The 27,120-nt window shown below is 48.0% G+C and overlaps 2 protein-coding genes across 2 annotated transcripts; both read left to right on the top strand.

Annotated features, from left to right (window-relative positions):
- Positions 1–16,059: 16,059 nt before the first annotated feature.
- On the top strand, positions 16,060–19,363 carry LOC140460875 (uncharacterized; the record flags this gene model as incomplete). The annotated part of the gene is made up of 1 exon (XM_072555580.1): positions 16,060–19,363. A coding segment is annotated over one exon (774 nt), but the record flags the coding sequence as incomplete, so codon positions are not given.
- A 1,394-nt stretch (positions 19,364–20,757) lies between these two features.
- Positions 20,758–26,148, top strand: LOC140460876 (uncharacterized; the record flags this gene model as incomplete). The annotated part of the gene is made up of 1 exon (XM_072555581.1): positions 20,758–26,148. A coding segment is annotated over one exon (735 nt), but the record flags the coding sequence as incomplete, so codon positions are not given.
- Between the last annotated feature and the right edge of the window lie 972 nt (positions 26,149–27,120).

Consider the following 27,120-nt stretch of genomic DNA (forward strand, 5'->3'; position numbering starts at 1 on the left):
GGATGTGATTCTCAGCAGCAAGAATATATATGTATATTTATATATATTTATATCTTTCCAATTGCTGTCTTCACTGATGAACTCTCTGGTGTCTCCGTAGCGTGTATGACTGGATAAATCCCCTCCCACACACAGAGCAGGTGAATGGCTTCTCCCCGGTGTGAATTCGCTGGTGTGCCAGCAGATTCAATGAATCCCTGAACCCTTTCGCACACATACTACAGGTGAATGGCCTCTCCCCGGTGTGACCTCGCCGATGAATCTCCAGCCCAGACGGATACCGGTACCGTTTCCCACAGTCCCCACACTGCCATGGCTTCTCCACGGTGCTGTTGTCCTTGTGTCCCTCCAGGTTGGATGATGAACTGGAGCCTGAAGTGCCCACACACACAGAACCCCTTGATGGTGTCTCCTGGAGGAATGTTATTGCTGCAGCAGCAGCAGCAGCAGCAATAACTTCCGCATTCACACAATAGGCGTGCTCTGATTGGCTGGAGGACCAAAGTGCTTCCAGTCTATTGGACAGTCCGCACGGGGGGCTGTCGGGAGCCAGCCAATAGGGGCCGCGCCTGCCCCTCGTGCTGAGGGAGCTGGAGGAGGGGAGGGCACTTTGCAACAAATCCCTTCCCTTCAATTTCCTCCAAGGCATGTTGTAGAGTCAACGAGATGTACAGCACAGAAAGAGATCCTTCGGCCCAATCCGTCCATGCCGACCAGATATCCCAACCCAACCTAGTCCCACCTGCCAGCACCCGGCCCATATCCCTCCCAACCCTTCCCATTCATATACCCATCCAGATGCCTCTTAAATGTTGTAATTGTACCAGCCTCCACCACTTCCTCTGGCAGCTCATTCCAAACTTGTACCACCCCCTGTATGAAAATGTTGCCCCTTAGGTCTCTTTTATATCTTTCCCTTCTCACCTAAACCTATGCCTCTAGTTCTAGACTCCCCCACCCCAGGGAAAAGACTTTGTCTATTTACCCTATCCATGCCCCTCATAATTTTGTAAACCTCTATAAGGTCATCCCTCAGCCTCCGACACTCCAGCCCCAGCCTGTCAGCCTCTCCCTGTAGCTCAAACCCTCCAACCTTGGCAACATCCTTGTAAATCTTTTCTGAACCCTTTCAAGTTTCACAACATCTTTCTGATTGGAAGGAGACCGGAATTGCACCCAATATTCCAACAGTGGCCTAACCAATGTCCTGTACAGCTGCAACATGACCTCCCAACTCCTGTACTCAATACTCTTGACCAATAAGGGAAAGCATACCAAATGCCTTCTTCACTATCCTATCATGTGTTCACACAAAGCCCAGGGTTTAACTGTAACCTCACACTCACTGAAATTTCCTCATCTGTCCAACATCTGTGAGTACAACACTCTCTGTTCCCATTCTGGGGTTAAATTGGAGCTTCCCCCCCCTGCTCCAGAAATTTCACGTCAACCCCCTGTTGTCTCCCTGCCCACCCATGACAAATCCTGCATGAACACCATCTGCAAGTTTGGAAGAGAAGATTTGGCTCCACCAAAGGACTAAACGCAACTCAATTACCGCCGATGATTCATTCAAACTTCGATTGAAGCCGAGTTGTGATGTGATACAAGATTTGTACTGAATACATTCAGTTAGTACACAAATTCAGTGAGCACGATTTGGAGATGCCGGTGTTGGACTGGGGTGTACAAAGTTAAAAATCACACAACACCAGGTTATAGTCCAACAGGTTTAATTGGAAGCACACTAGCTTTCTGATGAAGGAGCGGCGCGATTGAGGATCCGAGTGAGGACAGGCTGTGGAAAATCCTATCATTTCCGGGAAGGAAGGGAAGGGATCAAGGCAGAAGTGTGGGAGATAGGAGCTTTTGCAATCCGATCGAGCAAACACAACGGAAAGGGAAATGCATGGATTAGGGAACCGGTCATTTCGGAGATGCTCTAGCGAAAACCAGAAGAGACAAAAAAAACTGGGAAAGTGCCATGGAGTTTCTACAGGAAGTAGGGAGTGAGCACGTACAGTCCAGGTAAGGTTCTATATGGATTTCGAAGGCCAGCCCATTATCAGAAATGGATACAGAGATGTCGAGGAACGGGATTGAGAAATCCGTGATAGATCAGGTGAAAGTGACAGCGGGATAGAAATCGGAAGCAAAACTGATATTCTGAGGGACAGCAGGCTGATTCCTGGAATGGGTGGGATGAAGTTGCATGGGCAACTGGCTGTGTGAGGTTGAAAGGTCAGATCAAAGTGATTACACGCAGAAATGTGTGCTCCAAAACAAAGCAACTATATTCACTTCATTTACTTTCGGTACATGCAAACTCAACAGTGACTCAACAGTTAGCTTAAAGTTTAGTGATGCAGCATCCGAGGAGCAGGAAAAACAATGTTTCAGGCAAAAGCCCTTCGTCAGGAATACAGGCAGGAAGCCTCCAGGGTGGAGAGATAAATGGGGGGGGGATGGGGCTGGGGAGAAAGTAGCATAAAGTACAATAGGTGAATGGGGTGGGGATAGAGGTGATAGGTCAGAGAGGAGGGTGGAGTGGATAGGTGGGAAGGAAGACAGGCAGGTAGGGCAGGTCCTGAGGATGGTGCTGAGCTGGAAGGTTGGAACTAGGGTGAGGTGGAGGAAGGGGAAATGAGGAAACTGTTGAAGTCCACATTGATGCCCTGGGGTTGAAGTGTTCCGAGGTGGAAGATGAGGCATTCTTCCTCCAGGCGTCTGGTGGTGAGGGAGCGGCGGTGAAGGAGGCCCAGGACCTCCATGTCCTCGGCAGAGTGGGAGGGGGAGTTGGGCCACGGGGCGGTGTGGTGGATTGGTGCGGGTGTCCCGGAGATGTTCTCTGAAGCGCTCTGCCAGGAGGCTGGTTTCCAGCATCTGCAGCCCTCACTTTTGCCCTCTGTTAGCTTAAAGAAAACTCTCCATACAGTTGACAAGTGAGTCTCACCGCCTTGTCGTCATATCGGGGTCTCCTGGGTGATGGCTGTCACTTGGAGCTCTACTTCCGTTCCCACGATCTGGTCTCTCGAACCCCAGTCCGATAGTGAATGTCTCTTGAGCTGGGAGAAGTCCCCAATGTTAATACTGTTCTGACTCGGATATGACGTGCTGTACTGCAGTCCCTGAGTACCTTTCCCACTCATTCCACAAACAGGTGGGTGGGTCTCTGTGCCTTTGCTCGACAAGTCTGTTCCCAAGACCAGCCAAGGTCACTGCAGTTACCTTCCAACCAGAACGGCCCGTGTTTACCCGAAGCCTGTCTCTCATGTATTCCCCCTTCAATTGCTGATTGCAATGCACACTTAACCCTTAACAATCTGGGCTGGGGATATTTTACACCTGGCCCTGCAGGATCACTTTTGAAAAATAAGGGGGCGCCCATTTGAGACAGAGATGAGGCCGGGCGGTTTTCTCTCTGAGAGCTGTTTTCTCTGGAGCATCGGAGGCTTGCGGGGTGACCTTATAGAGGTTTATAGAATCGTGAGGGGCATCGATAGGGTGAATAGACAAAGTCTTTTTCCCTGTGGTGTGGGAGTCAAGAAGTAGAGGGGCATAGGTTTAGGGTGAGAGGGGAAAAGTATAAAAGGGACCCAAGGGACAATGTTTTCATGCAGAGGGTGGTATGTGTATGGATTGAGTTGCCCGAGGAAGTGGTGGAGGCTGGTACAATTGCAACATTTAAAATCTGGATGGGTACATGAATAGGAAGGGTTTAGAGGGATATGGGATAGATGCTGGCACGGTGTGTTAGCTTTTATTGGTAGAGGGATTGAGTTTCGGAGCCATGAGGTCATGCTGCAGCTGTACAAAACTCTGGTGCGGCCGCATTGTGGAGTATTGCGTACAGTTCTGGTCACCGCATCATAGGAAGGATGTGGAAGCTTTGGAAAAGGGTTCAGACGAGATTTACCAGGATGTTGCCTGGTATGGAGGGAAGGTCTCATGAGGAAAGGCTGAGGGACTTGAAGTTGTTTTCATTAGAGAGAAGAAGGTTAAGAGGTAACTTAATGGAGGCATTCAAGATGATCAGAGGTTTGATACAGTGGACAGTGAGAGCCTTTTCCCTCAGATGGTGCTGGCTAGCACAAGGGGACATAGCTTTAAATTGAGGGGTGATAGAAAAAGGACAGATGTCAGAGATTGGTTCTTTGCTCAAGAGAGTTGGAGGGGTGTGGAACGCACTGCCTGCAACAGTAGTAGACTCGCCAACTTTAAGGGTATTGAAATGGTCATTGGATAAACATACCGATGATAATGGAATAGTGGAGGTTAGATGGGCTTTCGACTGGTTTCGCAGGTCGGCGCAACATTGAGGGCTGAAGGGCCTGTACTGCGCTGGAATGTTCTATGTGCTCAGTGGGACTAGGATGGGTTAGGATATCTGGTCGGCATGGACAAATTGGACCGAAGGGTCTGTTTCCATGCTTGCACACCTCTATGACTCTAATTATAACTCTTCAGGAGAAAGGTGGTGAAGGCAGCCTCTTTGGGCATCCCTGAGGCAGCAATGTGGACTATCCCGGTGAGCAAGGGGGCTGGAAGGTCATCAGGGGCTGGCTTCGAGGTTACAAAGCGAGCAGTCGACATTGCCCGGAGGCACCTAATCTGGCCACACGTTCCAAGGTTGATCTGAGAACGTCTTTCCCCCCCACAGATATGAGTTTGTCTTCTTGATTGTTGGAGAGCCTTCGGTAAACAAGGGGGAGTCGGCGACAGGTCATCAGGGCTAAGTCGGGAGCATGGAGGGTGCGGAGCGTGCGGAATCTCAGCGAGCGCAACAGCAGGCCTGAGAAGCTGAGTCAGGGTGGGGCGGCACGGTGTGTCAGCGGTCAGTGGCGCTGCCTCCCAGCACCAAGGACCCGGCTTTGATCCCACCCTCAGGGCAAATGACCGTGCGGAGCTTGCACATTCTCCCCCTTGTGACCTGTGTGGGTTTCCTCCGGGTGGTCCGGTTTCCTCCCACAGTCCAAAGCGGCGCGAGGCAGGGCGGATTAGTCACACCACATCGCCCCATCGCCTCAAGAGTACTTGGATTGGCCAGGGCAAATGCAGCTGGGTAGGGAGTGTTGGGGGGGGGGGGTGGGGGGGGGGGGGGGCGTGGGTCAGTGCAGACTCAGTGGGCTGAATGGCCTCTCTCAATGCTGTCATGATTCTGTGCCTGCTGCAGCCAGAGCCCAGTTGAGCTGACTAGCTGTGCTGTCGACCCAAGGGGACGGAGGCTATGGGGAGACTAGGACTCGAACAGTAACATTCAAAGGTGCAGGAGGAGGTCATTCAACCCTTCTGGCCTGCACCACCATTCGATATGACCATGGCTGATCATGCAATCGCAGTTATCCCATTCCCACATTCTCTCCACACCCCTTGATCCCTTCAGCCGCAAGGACCGGGTCCAGCTCCCTCTTGAATATATCTAAGGAACCGGCCCCAATAGCTTCCTGTGGGAGAGAATTCCACAGGTTCACAGCTCTCTGAGCGAAGCAACCCTTCCTCAGCTCAGTCTCGAATGGCGTGCCCCTTATTCTTAGACCGTAACCCCTGGTTCTGAACCTGCCCGACATCGGGAACATTCTTCCCGCATCTAGCCTGTCCAGTCCCATCAGGATTCTGTGTGTGTCTGTGAGAGCCCCTCCCCAAGATTCTTCTAAATTCCAGCGAGTATAAGCCCAGTCGATCCAGTCTCTCTCCAGATGTCAGTCCTGACATCCCTAGGGCAGCCAGTCTGGCGAACCGTCGTCGGATTCCTTCAATAGCAAGGACATCCTCCCTTGGAATGGGAGACCAATAGGTGGCATGGTGGCTCAGTGGTTAGCGCTGCTGCCTCACGGCTCCAGGGACCCAGGTTCGATTCCAGCCTTGGGCGACTGTCTGTGTGGAGTTTACACGTTCTTCCCTCGTGTCTGTGCCGGTTTGCTCCCACAGTCCAAAGGTTTTAGATTACGTTCCCTAAAGTGGGGGAAACAGGCCATTTTACCAAACAAGTCCACACTGACTCTCTAAAGAATAACCCACCCCCCTACATTTAACCCTAACTACTGTACCTAACAGTATCGTAATTTAGCACGGCCAATCCATCCTAACCTGTACATCCCTGGGCACTATGAGTAATTTAGCACAGCCAATCCACCCAAATCTGCACATTCCCGGGCACTATGGGTATTTTAGCACGGCCAATTCACCCTAACCTGCACATCCCTGGGCACTATGGGTAACTTAGCACGGCCAATCCATCCTAACCTGCAAATCCTTGGGCACTATGGGTAATTTAGCATGGCCAATTCACCTGACCTGCACATCTTTGGACTGTGGGAGGAAACCGGAGCACTCAGAGGAAACTCATGCAGACACATGGGGAGAACGTGTAAACTCCACACACACACACAGTCGCCCGAGGTGGGAATCGAATCCAGGTCCCTGGTGCTGTGAGGCAGCAGTGCTAACCACTGAGCCACCGTGCCACCCCTGGTGTGCAGATTAGGGTGGATTGTCCATGCTAAATTGCCTACAGTGTTCAGGGATGTGTAGGTTACATGCATTAGTTAGGGGTAAGTGTAGATTAATGGAGAACTGGGTGGGATAATCTTCGGAGGGTCAGTGTGGACTTGTTGGACTGAAGGGCCTGTTTCCGCACTGTAAGGATTCTATGAAAAAGAAATGCACACAATACTCAAGATAATGTATCTAGTTGTCTAACAGTAGTTCCACAGTACAAACCAGGGAATACTGGGGGCTTGTCAGAAAGTTACAGTGCTGGTTTGAATTTGTACTGGACTTTATTGGTAGAGGAATTGAGTTCCGGAGTCCTGAGGTCATGTTGCAGTTGTATAGGACTCTGGTGCGGCCACATCTGGAGTATTGTGTACAGTTTTGGTCGCCATACTATAGGAAGGATGTGGAGGCACTGGAACGGGTGCAGAGGAGGTTTAACAGGATGTTGCCTGGTATGGTAGGAAGATCGTACGAGGAAAGGCTGAGGCACTTGGGGCTGTTCTCATTGGAGAAAAGAAGTTTATGGGAGATTTGATAGAGGTGTACAAGATGATTAGGGGGTTAGATAGGGTTGACAGTGAGAACCTTTTTCCACGTATGGAGTCAGCTGTTACTAGGGGACACAGCTTTAAATTAAGGGGTGGTAGGTATAGGACAGATGTTAGGGGTAGATTCTTTACTCAGCGGGTTGTGAGTTCATGGAATGCCCTGCCAGTAGCAGTGGTGGACTCTCCCTCTTTAGGGTCATTTAAGCGGGCATTGGACAAGCATATGGAGGATAGTGGGTTAGTGTAGGTTAGGTAGGCTTCGGTCGGCGCAACATCGAGGGCCGAAGGGCCTGTACTGCGCTGTCTTTTTCTATGTTCTATGTTCTATGTACACAGACTGGATGAATGAAATTGGCAACAAGACCCTCAAAGAGAGAGTTCATCGAATGTATTCGAGATTGCTTCTTGGAGCAGGAACCCAGGGAGCAGGCCATGCGGGATTTGGCATCGTGTAATGAGGTGGCACTTAATGCACGATCTCATGTTAAAGGATCCTCCAGGGAAGAGCAATCATAGCAAACTGGAATTTTAAATTCACTCTGAGGAGTTTCCGTCTGGAACCTTCCACCAGTGATCCGGGGTTGATCAAAGGTAATTACATCGGCCTAAGGACAGGTTCAGACCCAGTGGACTGGGTGGAAAGGTGGCCGACAGTTAATGTTCCTTGTATCTAGAACATATCAAGCGTCCGGTAGTCATGCTGCAGCATAATAAGGCTTTAGTTAGGTCACACTTACACCTCTGCATTCAAATTCCAGTCGCCACATTCCAGGAAGGGTGTAGAGGCTTTGGAGAGGGTGCAGGAATTGTTTACCAGGATGCTGCCTGGACTAGAGGCCATCTGCTATAAGGAGACACTGGATAAAGTGGGGTTGTTTCCTCTGAAGGCTGAGGGAAGACTTCGTCGGAGTCTGTAAAATGATCAGATGCATTGCCAGGGTTGACAATCTCTTTCCCAGAGCTGCCATGTGTAATAGAAGAGGGCATGCATTTAAAGCGAGAGGGGGAACAGTTCAAAGGAGATGTGAGGGTCAAGTTTTTTTTTTCTACACAGAGTGTGGCGGAAGTCCGAAACATGCCTGCCAGGGGTGGTGGTGGTGAGGCAGATATGACAGAGACGTTTCAGGGTCTTTGAGATAAGGACATGAATACACAAGGAACAGAGGGATTTGAACCAAGGGCAGGCAGAAGGGATTTGTCTCAATTGGTGTCATGTTCAGTACAACATTGTGGGCTTAAAGGGCCTGTTCTGCAGGGGAAGAGAGATTCTAACAGGGGACTAAATAGTTAAGCGAGGAAGTCAAAAGGCAAATCCAAGACTTACCATAACATAGAACGTCGAACAATACAGCGCAGAACAGGCCCTTTGGCCCTCGATGTTGCGCCGACCTGTGAACTATTCTCAGCTCGTCCCCCTACACTATCCCAAATCATCCATGTGCTTATCTAAGGATTGTTTAAATCTCCCTAATATGGATGAGTTGACTACATTAGCAGGTAGGGCATTCCACATCCTTACCACTCTCTGCGTAAAGAACCCGCCTCTGACATCTGTCTTAAATCGATCACCCCTCAATTGTAGTTAAGCCCCCTCATACACGCTGACATTATCTTCCTAGGAAAAGGACTTTCACTCTCTACCCTATCTAATCATCTTGTATGTCTCTATCAAATCCCCTCTTAGCTTTCTTCTTGCCAATGATAACAGGTTCAAGTCTCTCCAAGCCTTTCCTTATAAGACCTTCCCTTCAAGACCAGGCAACATCCTGGTAAATCTCCTCTGCACCTTTTCCAATGCTTCCACATCCTTCCCGAAATATGGCGACCAGAACTGTACACAATATTCCAAGTGCAGCTGCACTAGCGTTTTGTATAGTTGCAGCATGATATTGCAGCTCCAGAACTCAATCCCTCTACCAATGAAACCTAACACACCATATGCTTTCTTAACAGCACTATCAACCTGGGTGGCAACTTTCAGGGATCTATGTACATGGACTCCAAGATCCCTCTGGACATCCGCACTACCAAGAATCTTTCCGTTGATCCAGTACTCTGCCTTCCTCTTATTCTTCCTAAAGTGCACCACCTCACATTTAGCTGCATTGAACTCCATTTGCCACCTCTCAGCCCAATTCTGCAGTTTATTCAAGTCCCCCTGCAACCTGTAACATTCTTCCACACTGTCCAGTACTCTACCGACTTTAGTGTCATCTGCAAATTTACTAATCCATCCACCTGTGCCTGCATCATTTTATAAAAATGACAAACAGCAGTGGTCCCAAAACAGATCCTTGTGGCACACCTCTAGTAACTGGACTCCAGGCTGAATATTTTCCATCAACCACCACTCGCTGCCTTTTTTCAGAAAGCCAGTTTCTAATCCAAGCTGCTAAATCACCCTCAATCCCATGCCTCTGCATTTTCTCCAACAGCCTACCACGTGGGACCTTATCAAAGGCTTAACTGAAGTCCGTGTATACCATGTCAACTGTCCTACCCTCATCTACATGCTTGGTCACCTTCTCAAAAAACTCAATGAGGTTTGTGAGACACGGCCTGCCCTTGACGAAACCATGTTGACTATCTGAAATCAAATCTGGACAAAAGGTTAATCCACAAGCTAAGATCAATCAGGCATAGGGGTAATTTAGTAGGTAGGATGGAGAGCTGACTAACCAACATAAAGCACAGAGTGAGGATAGAGTTGTAGAGTCATACAGCACAGAAATAAATCCTTCAGTCCAACTCATCCATGTCGACCATCCGATTTGCCAGCATAGGCCTATAAACCCTATCTATTCATGTGCCCATCCAGATGCCCTTTAAATTTGTAATTGTACCAGCCCGCATTACTTCCTCTGGCAGCTCATTCCACACACGCACCACCCTCTCTGTGAAAAGGTTACCCCTTAGGTCCCTTTTAAATCTTTCCCCTCTCACCTTAAATCTATGCCCCTCTAGTTCTGGACTCCCCCACCCTGGGGACAAATGTCTATTGGTAAAATGGAATGGAGTGAGTGTGCAATGAGTTGACCCTGTTGTGTAATGAAAGAGTGTATGTGTGTATGTGTGAAAGAGTGTGTGTGAGTGTGAGTGAGTGAGTAGGGTAAGGTTGAGGAGCTTGTATTTGATTAGATTAGATTCCCTACAGTATGGAAACAGGCCATTTGGCCTAACAAGTCCATACCAACTGTCCAAAGAGTAACCTACCCAGACCCATTTTCCTCTGACTAATGCGCCTAACGCTGTTGGGTAATTCAGCACAGCCAATCCACCCTAACCTGCACATCCCTGGGCACTATGAGTAATTTAGCATGGCCAATCCACACTAACCTGCACATCCCTGGGCACTATGAGTAATTTAACACAGCCAATCCACCCTAACCTGCACATCCCTGGACACTATGGGTAATTTAGCATGGCCAATCCACCCTAACCTGCACATCCCTGGACACTATGGGTAATTTAGCACGGCCAATCCACCCTAACCTACAAATCCCTGGGCACTATGGGTATTTTAGCACGGCCAATCCACCCTAACCTGCACATCCCTGGGCACTATGAGTAATTTAACACAGCCAATCCACCCTAACCTGCACATCCCTGGACACTATGGGTAATATAGCCTGGCCAATCCACCCTAACCTGCACATCCCTGGACACTATGAGTAATTTAGCATGGCCAATCCACCCTAACCTACAAATCCCTGGGCACTATGGGTATTTTAGCACGGCCAATCCACCCTAACCTGCACATCCCTGGGCACTATGGGTAATTTAGCATGGCCAATTCACCCTAACCTCCATATCCCGGGGCACTATGAGTAATTTAGCACGGCCAGTCCACCCTAACCGGCACAACTTTGGATTGTGGGAGGAAACCCACGCAAACTAGGCAGACACAGAGGGAAAAAACATCTTTTCTGTTACAAGTCCCTGACTTGAGAGTTCAAAAGGACATGAGGGAGAGAGAGAGAGAGAGAGAGAGGCCATTTTCGTGCTGGGATTGCTGTAGCCAGTAGAAAATTAACTCTTTGTGCTTACTTGCTATGGATTCAACTTAATTGCATTTTGAGACTTTATGATGATTTTGAGTGGCCATTACTGGTTATGAAATGAAAATGCTGTAAAAGGTAATATTGATGAAGCTTTAATTTACTTGCTGTTCTTACACACCATTCTACAGACTGCCTCACTGTCAATTCTAACGAATCAGATCTTCTGTCTTATTTGAATTTGAATCACAACCCTGAAAAGAGAGCACGTTTAATTCGAGACTAATGAATCAGTTTAAATGCAACCTTACAGCAACATCTCAGTCTCAGGTACAGAATGATTCAGTGCCTAAAAAGCAGGCGTCTGCTGCCAGCTTAGAAATTATTCTTAACCTAAGATTGAAGAGATTCAGGTACAACGTGTTGGGAAGCCATTTATGGTCAAAAGTTTGCCCTCCTTGCTAAGAAGCCATTTTGTAAAACAATGGTATCTGACATGTGAGCTGTGCAAGGTTACCTGATGAACTTTTCCAGTTAGCTCAGACTGGTACCTCTTTATGATAGGAACTTATCTCACCAGCAGACACCTAACTCTTGGATTTGTTTTTCCCACCAGATGAATGGCTCAGGGCCTGTAGGAGTGATCAGTCAAGCGCACACAGACCTTCCTTACAAATTATTGTATTTCACTATTATCTGTTGAATTAAGAACATGCAATGTTTCTGTAAACTTTTTGTATAAAGGAAGCCTGTTTGCGACAGTACAGTCGAGTAACCTGCGAGGGCCATTCAAGGAAGAGCAGTACCCTTGTCTCCTGGGTTATTACAACCTAGTTAGCCTGGTTTATAGGTATCAGTGTTATTAGATTAGATTACCTCCAGTGTGGTAACAGGCCCTTCGGCCCAACAAGTCCATAACGACCCTCCAAAGAGTAACCCACCCAGACCCATATCCCTCTGACTAATGCACCTAACACTACGGGCAATTTAGCATGGCCAACTCACCTGACCTGCACATCTTTGGACTGTGGGAGGAAACCGGAGCACCCGGAGGAAACCCACGCAGACACGGGGAGAACGTGCAAACTCCACACAGACAGTCGCCTGAGGCGGGAATTGAACCCTGGTCCTTGGCACTGTGAGGCAACAGTGCTAACCACTGAGCCACCGTGCCACCATTATGTTGTAAGAGTGATGCTATTGGTAAATAAAGGGGATGACGAAAATTAAACCAAACTGTCTGTAAGAGGTTTTTCATTCCAGATTACCAAAGACTACGATCCCCGGGACGAACCAAGAGAGGCTTACAGGTTAAGTCCACAAGAGATTCCCTGGGCCATCTCAAATCTGAACTTTAACAGGACTGCCATAGGACTGAAGGTTTAGATGGAAAAATTTGTTAAGAGTGCACAAGAAAATTATCTGAGTCAGTATGTGGATGTTAGAGAAGGTGCAAAACTTGACCTACTCTTGGGAAATAAGGCAGGGCAGGTGACTGAGGTGTCGGTGGGGGAGCACTTTGGGGCCAGTGACCATAATTCTATTAGTTTTAAAATAGTGATGGAAAAGGATAGAGCAGATCTAAAAGTTGAAGTTCTAAATTGGAGGAAGGCCAATTTTGACGGTATCAGGCAAGAACCTTCAAAAGCTGACTGGGTGGAGATATTCACAGATAAAGGGATGGCTGGAAAATGGGAAGCCTTCAGAACTGAGATAATGAGAGGCCAGAGAAAGTATATTCCAGTTAGGGGGAAAGGAAAGGCCAGAGAATGCTGGATGACAAGTGAAATTGAGGGTTTGGTTAAGAAATGAAGGAAGCATATGTCAGGTGTTGGGAGGATAGATCAAGTGAATCCTTAGAGGAGTATAATGGCAATAGGAGTATACTTAAGAGGGAAACCAGAGGGCAAAAAAGGGGACATGAGATAGCTTTGGCAAAAAGGGTTAAGAAGAATCTAAAGGGTTTTACAAATACATTAAGGACAAAAGAGTAACTAGGGAGAGAATAGGGCCCCTCAAAGATCAGCAAGGTGGCCTTTGTGCCATAGGTGATGGGAGATACTAAATGAGTATTTTACATCAGTATTTACTGTGGAGAAGGACATGGAGGATATAGAATATAGGGATATAGATAATGACATCTTGAAAAATGCCCATATTACAGAGGAGGAAGTGCTGGATGTCTTGAAATGCATAAACGTGGATAAATCCCCAGGACCTGATCAGGTGTACCGAGAACTCTGTGGGAAGCTAGGGAAGTGATTGCTGGGCCCCTTGCTGAGATATTTGTATTATCGATAGTCACAGGTGAGGTGCCAGAAGTCTGGAGGTTGGCTAACGTGGATCCATTACTTAAAGAAGGTGTAATTAAGGAAAAACAAGGGAAATATAGACCGGGATGCCTGATGTCGGTGTGGGCAAGTTGTTGGAGGGAATCCTGAGGGACAGAATGTACATGTATTTGGAAAGGCAAGGACTGATTCGGAATAGTCAACATGGCTTTGTACGTGGGAAATCATGTCTCACAAACTTGATTGAGTTTTTGAAGAAGTAGCAAAGAGGATTGATGAGGGCAGAGCAGTTAACATGATCTATATAGACTTCAGTAAGGTGTTCAACAAGGTTCCCCATGGGAGACTGGTTAGCAAGGTTAGATCTCATGGAATACAGTGAGAACTAGCCATTTGGATGCAGAACTGGCTCAAAGGTAGAAGACAGAGGGTGGTGGTGGAGGGTTGTTTTTCAGACTGGAGGCCTGTGACCAGTGGAGTGCCACAAGGATCGGTGCTGGGTCCTCTACTTTTCATCATTTACATAAATGATTTTGATGTGAACATGGTGAATTTGCAGATGACACCAACATTGGAGGTGTTGTGGACAGCAAAGAAGGTTACCTCAGAGTACAATGGGATCTTGATCAGATGGGCCAATGGGTTGAGAAGTGGCAGATTGAGTTTAATTCTGATAAATGCGAGGTGCTGCATTTTGGGAAAGCAAATCATAGCATGACTTATACACTTAATGTTAAGGTCCTAGGGAGTGTTGCTGAACAAAGAGACCTTGGAGTGGAGATTCATAGCTCCTTGAAAGTGGTAGATAGGATAGTGAAGAAGGTGTTTGGTATGCTTTCCTTTATTGGTCAGAGTATTGAATACAGGAGTTGGGAGGTCAGGTTGTGGCTGTACAGGACATTGGTTAGGCCACTGTTGGAATATTGCATGCAATTCTGGTCTCCTTCCTATTGGAAGGACGTTGTGAAACTTGAAAGTGTTCAGAAAAGATTTACAAGGATGTTGTCAGGGTTGGAGGATTTGAGCTACAGGGAGAGGTTGAATAGGCTGGGGCTGTTTTCCCTGGAGCGTCGGAGGCTGAGGGGTGACTTTATAGAGGTTTATAAAATCATGAGGGGCATGGATAGGATAAATAGAGAAAGTCTTTTCTGGGTGATTCCAGAACTAGAGGGCATAGGTTTAGGGTGAGAGGGGAAAGATTTAAAAAGGGTCAAAGGGGCAACTTTTTTACAGAGGCTGGAATGGAATTAGCTGCCAGAGGAAGTGGTGGAGGTTGGTATAATTACAACATTTAAAAGTCATCTGGACTGGTATATGAATAGAAAGAGTTTAGAGGGATATTGGCTAAGTGCTGGCAAATGGGATTAGCTTAGATTGGGATATCTGGTCAGCATGGAAGAGTTGGTGGAAGGGTTTGTTTCAGTGCTCTACATCTCTACGACTCTATGACTGTGAGTTCAATAAAAATCTGAAATTAAGACTCTAATGACCCTGAATCCATTGTGATTGTCAGAAAGACTCTGAGATAATCTTCTGCACTGCCCATTACATCACTAATTTTTGTGTCATCTGCAAACTTACTAAGTATTCCTCCTATATTCTCATCCAACAATCCTCTTGCATCATCCTCTCTCTCTCCTAACATAATGTGAATTTCATATCCAATTGGCTAGCTCTCCCTGGATCCCATCTGATCTAACCATGTGTCAATGTGTCCACTGAAGGTGTAAGCAATGTCAAGTCACATTCCTGAGATAACATAAGGTTTTATAAAACAAAGGTGACATCTTGCCTCAGACAATGCATTAAGGGTGTGAGGTTAGAGTCTGTATGTATTCCAATCTTGAGTCAGACTGGTTCTATTTCCAAAGTAGGGATTTATAAAATGTCACATGAATTATAAAAAAGTTCCCTGTCTACAGATGTGTGTTTTTTGAACAAAGTGGAATGTATCTGTAAATACAATTCTGCAAATGCAAATTCGCCCCACAGACGTGTGTGTGTGCGCACATAGGGAGAAAGAGAGAGAGAGAGTATGATTTCTGTTCTAAAACATGAAAGATTTAACAGCAATCTGGGTTTGTTCAATATTTCGCATTAGTGTATGACACTGTGAGCTTCTACTATAAGTTCTGTGTTCTATGATCCATCCCCACTGGCTACCTGTCAAAGGAGCAGCACTCCGAAAGTTTGTACTTCCAAATAAACCTATTAGATTACAACCTTGATTTGGAGATGCCAGTGTTGGATTGGGGTGTACAAAGTTAAAAATCACACAACACCAGGTTATAGTCCAACAGGTTTAATTGGAAGCACCCTAGCTTTCGGAGCACCGCTCCGTTAAACCTGTTGGGACTATAACCTGGGGTTGTGTGATTTTTAACTGTGTGCTCACAGATGTTGGGCCAGATGAGGAAGTCTCAGGGAGTGTGAGGTTACAATGAAACCCTGGGCTTTGTGTGAACACGTGCCTTGGAGGACAATGAAGGGAAGGGATTTGTTGTAAAGTGCCCTCCCCTCCTCCAGCTCCCTCAGCACGAGGGGCAGCGCGTGGCCCTTTGTCCGGAACAGGCGCGGCTCCTATTGGCTGGCTCCCGACAGCGCGACAGGCGGCCCGGCCAATAGACAGCGCTGGAAGACCAGAAGCGCTCTGGTCCTCCGGCCAATCGGAGCACTCCTATTGTCTGAATGCGGAAGTTATTGCTGCTGCTGCTGCTGCTGCAATAACATTCCTCCAGGAGACACCATCAAGGGGTTCTGTGTGTGTGGGGCACTTCAGGCTCCAGTTCATCATCCAACCTGGAGGGACACAAGGACAACAGCACCGTGGAGAAGCCATGGCAGTGTGGGGACTGTGGGAAACGGTACCGGTTTCCGTCTGGGCTGGAGATTCACCGGCGGGTTCACACCGGGGAGAGGCCGTTCACCTGCTCCGAGTGTGGGAAAGAATTCAGTCACTCATCCGGCCTTCAAAGACACAAGCTAATTCACACCGGGGTCTTGCCGTTCACCTGTTCAGTGTGTGGGAAGGGGTGTAGTTCATCAGACAGCCTGCGGATCCACACGCGGGTTCACACCGGGGAGAGGCCGTTCTCCTGCTCCGAGTGTGGAGAGATATTCAGCGATCCATCCAGCATGCGGAGACACCGGCGGGTGCACACCCGGGAGAGGCCGTTCACCTGCTCCGTGTGCGGGAAGGGATTCACTCAGTCTGCCAGCCTCAGGATACACCAGCAACTTCACACCGGGGAGAGGCGGTTCATTTGCTCTGAGTGTGGGAAGGGATTCACTCAGTTGGCCCGACTGTTGGTCCACCAGCGCATCCACACCGGGGAGCGACCATTCCCCTGCACCGTGTGTGGGAAAGCATTCAGGGATTCATCTGCTGTGTTCAAACACCAGCGAATTCACACCGGGGAGAAGCCATTCACCTGCTCTGTGTGTGGGAGGACATTTAACCAGTCGTGCACAATGTGGAGACACCAGAGAGTTCATCAGTGAAGGCTGCAATATGATTTTGCTGTTCTTGCTGCTGAGAATCACATCCAGGACTGAACCATGTTCATTCGGACAGTGGGTGAAGTGGGAACGTTCGAGGGGTTATATATTCCCGTGGGGCTGATGCTCTCTCAGCCTGGGATTGCACATTTGCTCTGAAATGATCCACAGAAGCTGATGAACAGTATTTATTTTCTGCTGGTTAGGAAACAGAGTTTGCCTCCCACTGCAGGTAGATCTAAAGTCAACACATTTAGAACATGACATCGGGGAGCAGGAGCCTGCTCCACCATTTAATATCATCGAGGTTGCACTGGTGGCTTGGTGGGTCAGCGGTTAGCACTGCTGCCTCACAGTGCCAGGGACCCAGGTTTGATTCCAGGGTGCATGTCTGTGTGGAATTTGCACATTCTCCCCGTGTCTGCGTGGGTTTCCTCTGGGTGTTTCAGTTTTCTCCCAATCCAAAGATGTGCAAGTTAAGTGAATTGGCCTTCCTAAATTGCCCATAGAGTGCAAAGATGTGTAGGCTAGATGCATTAGTCAGGGGTAAATGTAGAGTAAAAGGGTTGAGGAATGGGTCTGGGTGGGTTACTCATCATAGGATTGGTGTGGACTTGTTGGCTGAGGGTCCTGTTTCCACACTATAGGGATTCTATGACTCTGTGATCACATCTTGGCTTCAATTCCACGTTCTTGCCTATTCTCCACAGCCCTTCAACCTGTTACTGATTAAAAATCTATCTATCCTTATGTTTTCTCCATGTCCTGTCCTCCACAGCACTCTGGGGGAGTGAATTTCACAGATTAATGCTGCATTGAGGGAAGTAGTTTCCCTACATCTCCGTTTGAAATCTGCTACCCCTCGTCCTCTTTTTTTCTAAGTTGTCGTAGGAATTGAAATATCTTTCCTATAATGAGGAAATGAGTAAAAGTGATGCGTAGACTGATGTTGTCCTATTTGCCAGTATTTGGCCCATGTCCGCCTAAACCTTCTAATCGCTGTACCTTCTAATCCATGTTGTAATTGTAGCCACCTCCACCACTTTTTCTGCCAGCTTGTTCCATATACGCACCACTCTTTGCTTTAAAAGCTGCCCCTCAGTTCCCTTTTAAATCGTTCCCCTCTCACCTTAAACCTATGGCCTCTTGTTTTGGACTGCCCCTACCCTGGGGAAAAGACCTTTGCTATTCACCTTTATGTATCCCCTGTAATAATTTTATGATCCTATACTAGCTCACCCCTTGGCCACTGATGCCCAAGGGAAATAAGTCCCAGTCTGTCCAACCTGTCCTTATAGGTCAAACCCTCCAGCCTCAGTAACATCCTTGTAAACCTTTCTTGCACAATTTGCAGATTAATGACAGCCTTCCTCTAACAGTGTGACCAGAATTGCACGCAGTGCTCCAACTGTGGCCTCACCATTGTCTTGTGCAGCCTTAACATGACATGCCAAGTCTTACATGCATCACTCTCACCAATGAGGTCAAGTGTACCAAACGTTATTTTCACCACCTTGTCTACCTGTGATGTCACTTTCAAGCAACTACGTACCTGCACCCCTAGTCTCTCTGTTTGACAACACTCCCTATCTGTTTAAGAGCTGCCTTAGCAAAATGCAACACCCTACATTTATCCAAATTAAACTCCATTTGCCATTCCTTGGCCCAGCTGATCAAGATACTGTGTACTCCCAAATAGCCGCCTTTAGCTTAAATTATATCAGCGATTTTGGTGTCATCCGGAAATCTAATAATCATTCCCACTATCATCTCATCCAAAGCATTTATATAAATGACAACTAATAGTGTACCTCGAATGTATACATTTGGCACAGCATGACTCACAGGCCTGCAGTCTGAATACGTCTCCTCTCCCACCACCCTCTGTCTCCTACCATCAAGCCAATTTTGTATCCCATTGTCTAGCTCTCCTTGGATTCCATGTGATCGAATCTTGTGTCAATGTGTCGACTGAGGGGGCAAACGACCTCCAATCCAGATTGTTAAGGGTTAATTGTACATGGCAATAAGTCATTGAAGGGGAAATACTTGAAAAACAGGCTTCGGGTAAACACAGGCTGTTCTGGTTGGAAGGTAACTGCAGTGACCTTGGCTGGTCTTGGGAACAGACTGTTGAGCAAAGGCACAGAGACCCACCCACCTGTTTGTGCACAAAGGAATGAGTGGATAAAGTACTCAGAGAATGTAATGTCTGATTCAGAATAACACTGGGGACATCTCCCAGCTTGAAAGACTTTCACCATCAGATTGGGGTTTGAGAGACCAGATCATAGGAATGGTTTGAGAGACAGATCGTAGCTGTCACTCAGGAGACCTTGATGTGACGATGAGGCAGTGAGACTCACTTGTTGACTGTATCAAAAGTCTTTTAAGGTAATAGTCACTCATTAGTTTCCATCTACCTTAAGTAGATTCAGTGAATAAATGTGCTTTGTATTGGAGTGCATATATCTGCTTGTAGTCATTTTGATCACACCTTAAAGAACCCATTAGGGCCTTTCATCTGAACACCGCCAATGGTCTGTGCAATTCTTCCTGGAAATTCCAGGGATCTGTCTTGGTTGCTGCTTCCTGCTCTGCTTCAGAATTTGAAAATTTAATCAGTTTTGCTTCAGATTTCTTTGGCCTGCTGTTACTATCACCTGAAAATGTGTTGCTGGAAAAGCGCAGCAGGTCAGGCAGCATCCAAGGAACAGGAGAATCGACGTTTCGGGCAGAAGCCCTTCTTCAGGAATCACAGCAACACATTTTCAGCTCTGATCTCCAGCATCTGCAGTCCTCACTTTCTCCTCAAAGTTACTATCACCTGGTCCATCACTGACTTCTCAATTGCCTGCCAAATTCTGCTACAGATCTGTAGACACCCACAGTTACCTGGACTGTAAATGCTCACCCCCAGCTTCATGTAGAGACTTCATTGCATTCTCCCAGTGTCACTGTCTCTCCCACTTTTTAACCATACCAACTCCGAAATGACTGGTTTCCTCATCCATGCATTTCCCCTTTTGTTGTGTTTGACAGAATCTTTAGCCATGTCTGACCTAACTCCCACACTTCTGCCCTTCTCCCTTCCCAGAACAATAGGGTTTCCACGGCATGTATTCGTTGAATTTGTGTACAAATTGAATGTATTCAGTCGAAATCTTTGTATCACATTGCGACTAGGCCGCAATAGAGGTGTGGGTGAATCGTGAGTCATAATTGAATTGCATTTAGTGCTTTGTTAGAACCAAAATTCCCTTCCAAACTTGTAGATGCAATTTGTCACGGGTGGACAGGGATTACAGCAGGGAGTTGTGGAGGCATTCCTGGGGAGGGGAGGGGAAGCTACAGTTTAACCCCAGAATGGGAACAGAGAGTGTTGTGCTCACAGATGTTGGCCAGATGAGGAAGTCTCAGGGAGTGTGAGGTTACAATGAAACCCTGGGCTTTGAGTGAACACGTGCCTTGGAGGAAAATGAAGGGAAGGGATTTGTTGTAAAGTAGGTAAAAACAATGACTGCAGATGCTGGAAACCAGATTCTGGATTAGTGGTGCTGGAAGAGCACAGCAGTTCAGGCAGCATCCGAGGAGCAGGAAAATAGAATTTTGCTCGAAACGTCGATTTTTACTGCTCCTTGGATGCTGCCTGAACTGTTGTGCTCTTCCAGCAACACTAACCCAGAATTTGTTGTAAAGTGCCCTCCCCTCCTCCAGCTCCCTCAGCACGAGGGCAGCGCGTGGGCCCTTTGTCCGGAACAGGCGCGGCTCCTATTGGCTAACCCCTGACAGCTCGGCATGCGGATTAGCCAATAGACAGTGTTGGAGGACCGGAAGCACGCTAGTCCTCCATCCAATCAGCGCGCTTACCGCCTGAACACGGAAGTTGCCCGATTCTGGGGGTGTTCATTGCTGCCGCTGCAATAACATTCCACCATCAAGGGGTTCTGTGTGTGTGGGGGCACTTCAGGCTCCAGTTCATCATCCAACCTGGAGGGACACAAGGACAACAGCACCGTGGAGAAGCCATGGCAGTGTGGGGACTGTGGGAAACGGTACCGGTTTCCCTCTGAGCTGGAGCGTCATCGGCGGGTTCACACCGGGGAGAGGCCGTTCATCTGCTCTGACTGTGGGAAGGGTTTCACTCACTTATCTGGCCTTAAAACACACAAGCGAGTTCACACAGGGGTGTTGCCGTACTCCTGCTCGGAGTGCGGGAAAGGATGCATTTCAGCGTACAGCCTACGGATCCACCAGCGGGTTCACACCGGGGAGAGGCCATTCTCCTGCTCCGAGTGTGGAGACATATTCAGCGATCCGTCCAGCATGCGGAGACACCGTCAGATACACACCGGGGAGAGGCCTTTCACCTGCTCTGAGTGCGGGAAGGGATTCACTCAGTTGGCCCCACTTTTGGTCCACCAGCGCATTCACACCGGGGAGAGACCATTCCCCTGCAGCGTGTGTGGGAAAGGATTCCGGGATTCATCTGCTGTGCTCAAACACCAGCGAATTCACACCGGGGAGAAGCCATTCACCTGCTCTGTGTGTGGGAGGGGGTTTAACCAGTCATGCACGTTGCGGAGACACCAGAGTGTTCATCAACGAAGACTGCAATTGGACTCTGCTATTCTTGCTGCTGAGAATCACATCCAAGACTGAACCGTGTTCGTTCGCATGGTGGGTGAAGTGGGAGCGTTTTTATTGAAGTGTTTTATTGAAGTGAGTTTAATGCTTCTCAGCCCGGGAGTGCACATTTCCTCTGAAATGATCCACAGAAGCTGATGAACAACATTTACTTTCTCCTGGTTAGGAAGCAGAGTGTGCATCCCACTGCAGGTAGATCTGAAGTTAACACATTTAGACCATGACATCGAGGAGCAGGAGTACACCATTCAGCCCATCGAGCCTGCCCCACCATTTAATACCATTGAGGCCGATCGCATCCCGGCTTCAACTCCCCTTTCCTGCCTACTCTCCATAACCCTTCAACCCGGTACTGATTAAACATCTGTCTATCACCTTAAGTTTACTGAATATCCTGGCATCCACAACACTATTGGGGGAGTGAATTTCTCAGATTAAAGACTCTTTGAGGGAAGTAATTTCTCCACATCTCTGATTGAAATCTGCTACCTCTCATCCTAATGATATGACCTCTTATTGTAAAGTGCTGTAGGAATTGAAGTATCTTACCGATGATGAGGAAATGAGTAATGGTGCGTAAACCGATGTTGTCCCATTTGCCAGTTTTGGGCCCATATCTCTCCAAACCTTCCGATCTATGTACCTGTGGAAATGGCTGTTAAATGTTGTAATTGTAGCTGGCTCTACCATTTCCTCTGGTGGCTTGTTCCATACACGCACCACCCTTTGCATGAAAAAGCTGGACCTCGGATCCCTTTTAAATCTTTCCCCTCTCACTGAAAACCTATGGTCGTCATTTTGGACTGCCCCTACGCTGGGGAAAATGTCTTCACTAATCACCTTATGTCTGCCCATCATAATTTTGTGAACCTCAGCAAAGGTCATCCCTTGTCCTCTGATGCCGCATGGGAATAAATCCCAGTTTGTCGAGCCTGTCCTTGTAAGTCAAATCCTCTATAACATTCTTGTAAACCTTTGTTGCACAATTTGCAGTTTAATGATAGCCTTCCTCTAACAGTGTGACCAGAAGTGCACGCAACTATGCTCTTACCATTGTCATTTGTAGCCTTAATGTGACTTGCCAACTTCTATACTCAGTGCTGTCACCAATGAGGGCAAGCATACCAAACGCTTTCTTCACCATGTTGTCTACCTATGACACCACTTTCAAGGAACTAATTACCTGCATCCCTAATCTCTCTATTTGACAACACTCAGGACCAGTTTAAGCCCTGCCTTGGTTTGTCTTAGCAAAATGCAACACCTCACATCTGTCTAAATTAACCTCTATTTGCCATTCCTCAATCCAACTAATCCTGATCCTGTAGTAGTATCAAATATCCTTCTTTACCTTAAACTATTTCAGCAATTTTGGGAATATTGACCATTCCCATTATCATCACATCCAATGCATTTATATAAATGACAAGTAATCATGTTGAGGTGAGTGGTGCTGGAAAAGCACAGCTAGTCAGTCAGCATCCGAGGAGCAGGAGAATCGACATTTTGGGCATAGGCCCTTCATCAGGAATCTAGTCAGTGTACCTTGAACCGATACTTCGGGCACAGGTGACTCACAGGTCTGCAGTCTGAATACGTATCCTCTCCCACCACCCTCTATCTCCTACCATCAAGCCAATTTTGTATCCCATTGTCTAGCTCTCCTTGGATTCCATGTGATCGAATCTTGTGTCGATGTGTCGACTGAGGGTCAAAACAGTTCCAATCCAGATTGTTAAGGGTTAATTGTGTATGGCAATAAGTAATTGAAGGGGAGATACTTGAAAAACAGGCTTTGGGTAAACACAGGCCGTTCTGGTTGGAAGGCAACTGCAATGACATTGGGTGGTCTTGGGGACAGACTGTCGTGCAAAGGCACAGAGATACCGGGACCTGTTTGTGTACAAAGGAATGAATGGGAAAGGTACTCAGGGACTGCAGTACAGCACATAATATCTGAGTCAGAATAGTATTAACATTGGGAACATTTCCTAACCCAAGAGACATTCACTATCAGACTAGAGTTCGAGAGACCAGTTTGTGGGAACGGAAATAGAGTTCGAAGTGACAGCCGTCACCCAGGACACCCCGATGTGATGACAAGGCAGTGAGACTCACTTGTTGACTGTATCGAACGTCTTTTAAACTAATTGAGTCCCTCATTAGTTTCCATGTACCTTAAGTAGATTCAGTGAATAAATGTGCTTTGTACTGGAGTGCATATATCTGCTTATATTCGTTTTGATCACACCTTAGGTCCTTTCATTCAAATGGCCTGTGCAATCCTTCTTGGAAATTCATCTCACTCATTCCAGGGATCTGTCTTGGTTGCTGCTTCCTGCTCTTCTTTTGAATTTGAAAGGTTAATCAGTTTTGCTTTGGATTTCTGGCCTGCTGTCACTGGTCCATCACTGACTTCTCAATTGCCTTCCATTTCTGTTGATGGGCTGGCAGCTAAATTCCAATACAGATCTATCGACTCCCACAGTTACCTGGACTGTATACACTCAATCATTGCTTCATGTGAGGACACTGTGTATTCTACCAGTGTCTCCATCTCTCCCACTTTTCACCATACCAACTCTGAAGTGACTAGTTTCCTCAGCCATGCAGTTCCCCTTCTGTTGTGTTTGACAGGATCTTTAGCCATGTCTGACCTATCTTTCACGCGTTTGCCCTGATCCCTTCCCGGAACAATACGCTTTCCACAGCCTGTCCTCACTGAATTTGTGTACTAACTGAATGTATTCAGTAGAAATCTTTGTATCGCTTTGCGACTAGGCCGCAATAGAGATGTGGGTGAATTGAGTTGTATTTAGTGCTTTGTTAGAACCAAAAGTCCCTTCCAAACTTGCAGATGGAATTTGTCACGGGTGGACAGTAATTATGGCAGGGAGTTGAGATGGCATTCTTGGGAGGCGGTGGGGAGATTCAGTTTAACCCCAGGATGGGAACAGAGAGTGTAGTGCTCACAGATGTTGGGCCAGATGAGGAAGTCTCAGGGAGTGTGAGGTTACAATGAAACCCTGGGCTTTGTGTGAACACGTGCCTTGGAGGACAATGAAGGGAAGGGATTTGTTGTAAAGTGCCCTCCCCTCCTCCAGCTCCCTCAGCACGAGGGGCAGCGCGTGGCCCTTTGTCCGGAACAGGCGCGGCTCCTATTGGCTGGCTCCCGACAGCGCGACAGGCGGCCCGGCCAATAGACAGCGCTGGAAGACCAGAAGCGCTCTGGTCCTCCAGCCAATCAGAGCACTCCCATTGTCTGAATGCGGAAGTTATTGCTGCTGTTGCTGCTGCAATAACATTCCTCCAGGAGACACCATCAAGGGGTTCTGTGTGTGTCGGGCACTTCAGGCTCCAGTTCATCATCCAACCTGGAGGGACACAAGGACAACAGCACCGTGGAGAAGCCATGGCAGTGTGGGGACTGTGGGAAATGGTACAGGTTTCCATCTGAGCTGGAGATTCATCGACGTGCTCACACCGGGGAGAGGCCGTTCACCTGCTCTGACTGTGGGAAGGGTTTCAGTCACTTTTCCAGTCTTCAGAAGCACACGCAAACTCACACATGGATCTTACCTTTCACCTGCACAGGGAAGGGATGCCATTCTTCAGACAGCTTGCTGACCCCCCAGCGCGTTCACACGGGGAGAGGCTGTTCACCTGCTCCAAGTGTGGAGAGATACTCAGCGATCCATCCAGCATGTGGAGACACCGGCAGATTTTTAAATTTCAAAATATACTTTACTCATAGGAATAAATCTTTGATACCTGTACAATTGGTCATGCCGTTCATATATATACATTGCATGTCTTTACATTGAGACAGATTGAGTTAATCGTATTTACAGTTATCATATTTACAGTTCTGTATATTAACCATCCAGTCTCTTGGTATTTAGCTGCAGCGTCAGCAGAACCCAACTACTGAGTGGGCCCCCTGTTATACGATAGCAAAGGAACCTTCTTTAACCTTCAGTTTTATGGGGTTACCCTTGTCCATTTGACTGTCCATGTCTCTGGGGTGGCATGCCCATGGTGAAAGTGAACTGCTGGACCCTTGCAGGGCTGAGGTAGCTGTCCAGCTCCTCACTGGGGTCATTTACCCGCTCTGGTGTCATTGAGCCGAGGCAAGGGTCCGCACCGTCCAGTTCTGTGTCTGACAGTGGGACTGTTAGAGGATCACAGCTCTCAGTTACCTGTAGCTGTGGGGTAGTGGGTACCCCTGGGTGGAGGGTGGACTTTGGGGGCTCCGTTGTTTCCTGGTTGGGAGTAAATGCCCTCCTCTTCACCTACAGTGCTCTGTCTCTTCTTCTGGTGATGACCCTCCTTGCGCCCATCTTCACCATCCGAAGAGCTGACTGTGCCTTCCTCATGCAGCTGCCATTTTTCCCATTGCTGGGAGGCTTTGGGGACCTGGCAGGATTTTTTCTTCATGTTTTTAACAGGTATCCACTCCTCTGCCTTCTTGATAACCTCCTCCTCCATTGCTTCCATTTGCCCAGCTAGAGCTAGGATCAGCTGCTGTGTCTCTCTGCTGGCTGCCGCCTCCTCCACTCCAGCCTGTTCTTCTTTCTGGGTGCCACCAGGCTGTCTGGGTGGACCTTGCTGGTCTTTGGGGGTCCGCAGATCACGCTGCCACCTCCGGCCATCTGTGCGTAAGTGGGCCCCCCCCACCCACCCCATCTTGGGCAGGTCTTGTTCATGTGGCCTGCCTCTCTGCACAGGTTGCAGCTCTTTGCTTCCTGACAGTTCTTGGTCAGGTGACCCTCCTGCTTGCAGTTCCTGCAGATGGTCACCTTACAATCGGCCGCCATGAGGCCTGACCTCCCGCAGGTTCTGCACACTTTCGGCTGCCCTGAGTATGTCAGGTAGCCTCTGCTTCCTCCGATTGCGAAGCTCGAGGGTGGGTGGAGGATGTTCCCATTGTCATTGGCCCTCAGAGTTACCCTGACCTGCCGCTTACTGGTCCAGATCCTGAAAGGATCGATCACATCGGTACTCTCTCCCTCGACCTGGAAGTATCTTCTCAGGAAGGTCAGGACATCCGCTGCTGGAACGTGGGGGTTGTACATATGGATTGTAACAACCCGACTCCTCTGTGCAGGAAGCACACACAACGGGACCACCGACAAGATGGAGAACAGAGGCTCCCCTTGCTTCTCCTTGAAGACCTTCAGGAGCTGCTCGCAATTCTTCACGCTCCTGAAGGTGATGTCGAAGTAGAGTGCCGCAGGGAAATCCTGCAGGCACTACACGTCCACTGCGGCGAACCCACAGCATCCCAACAGTACCTCCTTGATGAACAGGGTCCGATTAACCGGTGTATGCACACCCGGGAGAGGCCATTCACCTGCTCTGTGTGTGGGAAGGGATTTACTCAATCCTCTGGCCTCAGGATACACCAGCAATATCACACCGGGGAAAGGCGGTTCACTTGTTCAGAGTATGGGAAGGGATTCACTCAGTTGGACTGACTGTTGGTCCACCAGCACATTTATAAGGGGAGAGAGACCATTCCACTGCACTGTGTATGGGAAAGGATTCAGGGATTCATCTGTTGTGCTGAAACACCAGCAAATGCACACCGGGGAGAAGCCATTCACCTGCTCTGTGTGTGGGAGGGGATTTATCCAGTCAAGC

This window comes from Chiloscyllium punctatum, chromosome 36 (assembly GCF_047496795.1).
Source record: "Chiloscyllium punctatum isolate Juve2018m chromosome 36, sChiPun1.3, whole genome shotgun sequence".
Lineage (NCBI taxonomy): Eukaryota > Metazoa > Chordata > Chondrichthyes > Orectolobiformes > Hemiscylliidae > Chiloscyllium > Chiloscyllium punctatum.